The sequence below is a fragment of the Spermophilus citellus genome, assembly GCF_964194105.1.
Source record: "Spermophilus citellus genome assembly, chromosome: 11".
Taxonomy (NCBI): Eukaryota; Metazoa; Chordata; class Mammalia; order Rodentia; family Sciuridae; genus Spermophilus; species Spermophilus citellus.
In genome coordinates, this window is record NC_138192.1 from 58,799,626 (window position 1) to 58,802,899 (window position 3,274).

At 35.3% G+C, this 3,274-nt stretch overlaps 1 protein-coding gene across 1 annotated transcript; it reads right to left on the minus strand.

Moving 5' to 3' along the window:
• Positions 1 to 1,559: 1,559 nt before the first annotated feature.
• LOC308631103 (small ribosomal subunit protein bS21m-like) lies at positions 1,560 to 2,101 on the minus strand. Its single transcript, XM_081262032.1, has one exon. The coding sequence runs from the start codon at positions 2,019 to 2,021 to the stop codon at positions 1,758 to 1,760; it is 264 nt and encodes an 87-aa protein (XP_081118158.1). The 5' UTR covers positions 2,022 to 2,101; the 3' UTR covers positions 1,560 to 1,757.
• Positions 2,102 to 3,274: the final 1,173 nt, after the last annotated feature.

Here is a 3,274-nt window from a genome sequence, read left to right on the forward strand (position 1 = left end):
TTCCACTAAGGAAATATTATGTTTGAATTTCCCTTTATCACCAGAAATTTTGCAGAAATCTTTGTAAAATTTATGTATGAATACAAATATAACATAATGTGTATATTGAATTTGATTCTCTTAAAAAAAAAACTTGAAGTCTTGATATTGATAGTCCATGTCTGCTAAAATGGCTCTATAATGTCACTGTGGATCTTGCATCCTTCCTGTCATTCAAAGATTCATGTACTCAAAATAGCTGCCAGAGTTCCATACATTATCTCCACGTTTCAGACAGGCAGCCACCAAGGAGGATAAAAGTATGTATAATAGCTAAGGAAGGAGAAATTGGATATTGGGGAGGCAACTGGTAAGTTCAGTGAAATACATCAAAAATACATGAGCTAAATACATTTTATTGATGTTTCAGAAACTGTATCTCTTTGCTTACTTATGCCCCAATGTTTTTCTATGCTAGTTTCCAGTTTTTAATGCTGAAGTTCTGCCTGATTTGGGTTGTATATTGGTTTTCACCTGCATACTTTTTTTTGGTTGTTCCCTTTGAATCCTTAAAATAGTATTTTTTTTATTATAGCATTACATATTTTGTAGAATATTTGAAAAATTAGGAAAAATATGAAAAGGAAAATTAAAATTAGAAATTATTATATATTATTTATATGTAAAATGATAAGAAATTACTTTACATCATCTAGTCGATAAAATAAAAGAATAACTGTTCGATATCTTGCTGAATAGTCAGTCCTCCAATATTTTCAATTTCATATATATGTATATTTACAATTAAACAATTGCTGCTTTACTCCCCATAGAATTTTGTTATCTTAAATATTTGTGTGTGTGTATATATACATAAATATATATATATATATATGTAAATATATATAGAGATATAGATGTAGATATAGATATATATATAGACAGATTTTTAATTAGTATTGTTTGAGACATGATTTTTGGGACTGAACAGCATTGTATATATAACACATCATAATTTACATAGCTGATCCTTAACTGAAGACATTCTGGTTGGTTTTATGGATTTAGATATATGAACATGTAAATGTCATGGTTAAATTTCTTTGAACAGGAATCTTTTTTTTTTTTTTTTTTTTTTTTTGACGTTAAACTTGTCTTTTATTGCTCTGGGCAAGGATTCCATCACTCCAGCCTACTGTTAAGGTATTTTGGAAGCAGATTTATTCCAAATACATAAATAATTCCTCTCCTCTTTGTTCAATGGTCGCACAGGGATGCGGGGAGTAGCTCAGTAAAAAGTAACTGATGCTTTTCCAATAAGATTTTGCTTTAGGGTTCATAAAAGTGGGTAGAATATGGTAGGTATATGTCCCACCAGAGTTTGTAAATTTTCCTTACATACCCTAGAATTAAACATATTGTAAATACTTTTTACAAAAATTACCATTTTAAAACTATTAAAGTGTGTAATTCAGTGGCATTAAGTACATTCACTCTTTTTTTTTTGGGAATCATCACCATCTATTTTCAGAATGCTTTCAGATTTGCAAACTGACACTAAACAATTGCTGATAGCCCCCTTCCCTATCCTTTAACCACCACCATTCTACTCCTAGACTACTTTTGGACTGTTTCTCTTTCACTTAATAAGAAAGACAGTCTACTGCTGACCAGTGGGGTTGCTTCTCTACATGCAAGTTTTCTTGCATATAGTTGATTTGAGTTTACTATAGAGAAACAGGTGGAGACAAACTGGATGTGGGCCTTCTATCCGCGTCTCAGCAGCCCTGCCATGGATCTGCCCGATTCTTTCGCATCAAAAAGTTGATCTTTCCAGCCATTTCCATGTTGTAGATCCGCCTGCAGGTTTCATAGCTTTCCCGCTGTCGCTTGCGGCAAGGTTTCTCATAGTATCTTCGTCGTTTAATGTCCTCAATGAGCCCATCCATGATGAGGATTCTGTTCAGGGTTCTGTATGCACCTTCCACGTTCCCTTCGTGTACCATCACAGTCCTGGCAATGAACTTCAGGTGCTTTGCCATGACCTTGGATTTAGGTCTTCACTCTTCAGGACCCGGCACCCTCAGAACGCGCCCGACCCCGGCGCTGGCGACCGGAAGCGGAAACTACGGAACCGGAATCTTTGTATAATGAAATCAGGATAACTTCAGGGAAGTGGAGCAGGTCAAAATACAGGGGTCTGCAAAAGGAAAGAACACACTTTTTCAGAGGCAAGGAGATAATTAAGTAAAAGTTATAATAAGTCAGGCTTTAGTTCTTCCTTCTGGAGAGTGGGAGGAGTGAGAGACGCAAAATGTTCAGCTCTTTTCTTCAGACAGATAGGGACCAGAGAGATAAAGAATAGCCTCCTGAATATCTGGAACAACTGATTTGCTAGTTCCTTAATTAGTCAATAAAATAAAGTAAAATGAACAAAGAATTGACTAAGAACATACTTGAGGTAAGAAACAGAGTTCTGACTTCTCCTGAATTGGATGAGTCAAGAAAGAGAGATGGATAATATAGTCCTCAGTTAGGGACCATTCAGGATGTTATTTGGCATGGCATACAGACCTGGTGAGGAATTACATAGTGGTATAATTTGACTAATGGACAACAGATTGATTACATTTAAATATTTCTACTTCTCAGAAGATCCTGATTTGTCATGCTTATGATTGGAATTATCATAGGATAATTTATCAGAACATATTTGCAATAGAAAGTGTGCAAGGAATTAGGTTAGGTTTCTTGAAGGACAAATTCAAAGAGTGGGAGAAAATGAGAGAAGAGGGAGGGAAGAAGGGAGGGAGCATTAAAGATGATCCTGGAAGTTATAGATTAATCAGTTTGCTTTGATATCTGGGGAAATAGAGGGATAAATCAAAGAGACAACTGATTTCCATACACTTCAAAGAGAAGAAAAAAATAGGGTAACTACCAACATGACGGAGTGAAGTAAATCACTCCAAGTTAATCTAATTTTATTCTCTGACACAATGACAGGACTTAAATATGAGGGGAAGGAAAAGAGTTCATATATCTTTACTCAGCAGGGTTTAGCTTTTGTCTCACATGAGATTCCCTTCTCATCAACCAGTAAAGAAAATGTAGTAGTGTTTAAAGGGTGTGAAGCTGTGACTTCAGTGAGTCAGAGGCCTGCTGGGGCAAACAAAGTAAAACTCCTAATATGTTTATTGGGTGCTTTGTACTAAACGGCATTAGTATGAATTTTGAGAGCTCAACACAAAATCTACAGAACAGCAAAGTTGTTATACCTGTGAGAATCTGAAGA

Coding starts and splice junctions, on each gene's coding strand:
- LOC308631103 (XM_081262032.1), bottom strand. CDS start 2,021: ATGGCAAAGCACCTGAAGTTCATTGCCAGGACTGTGATGGTACACGAA.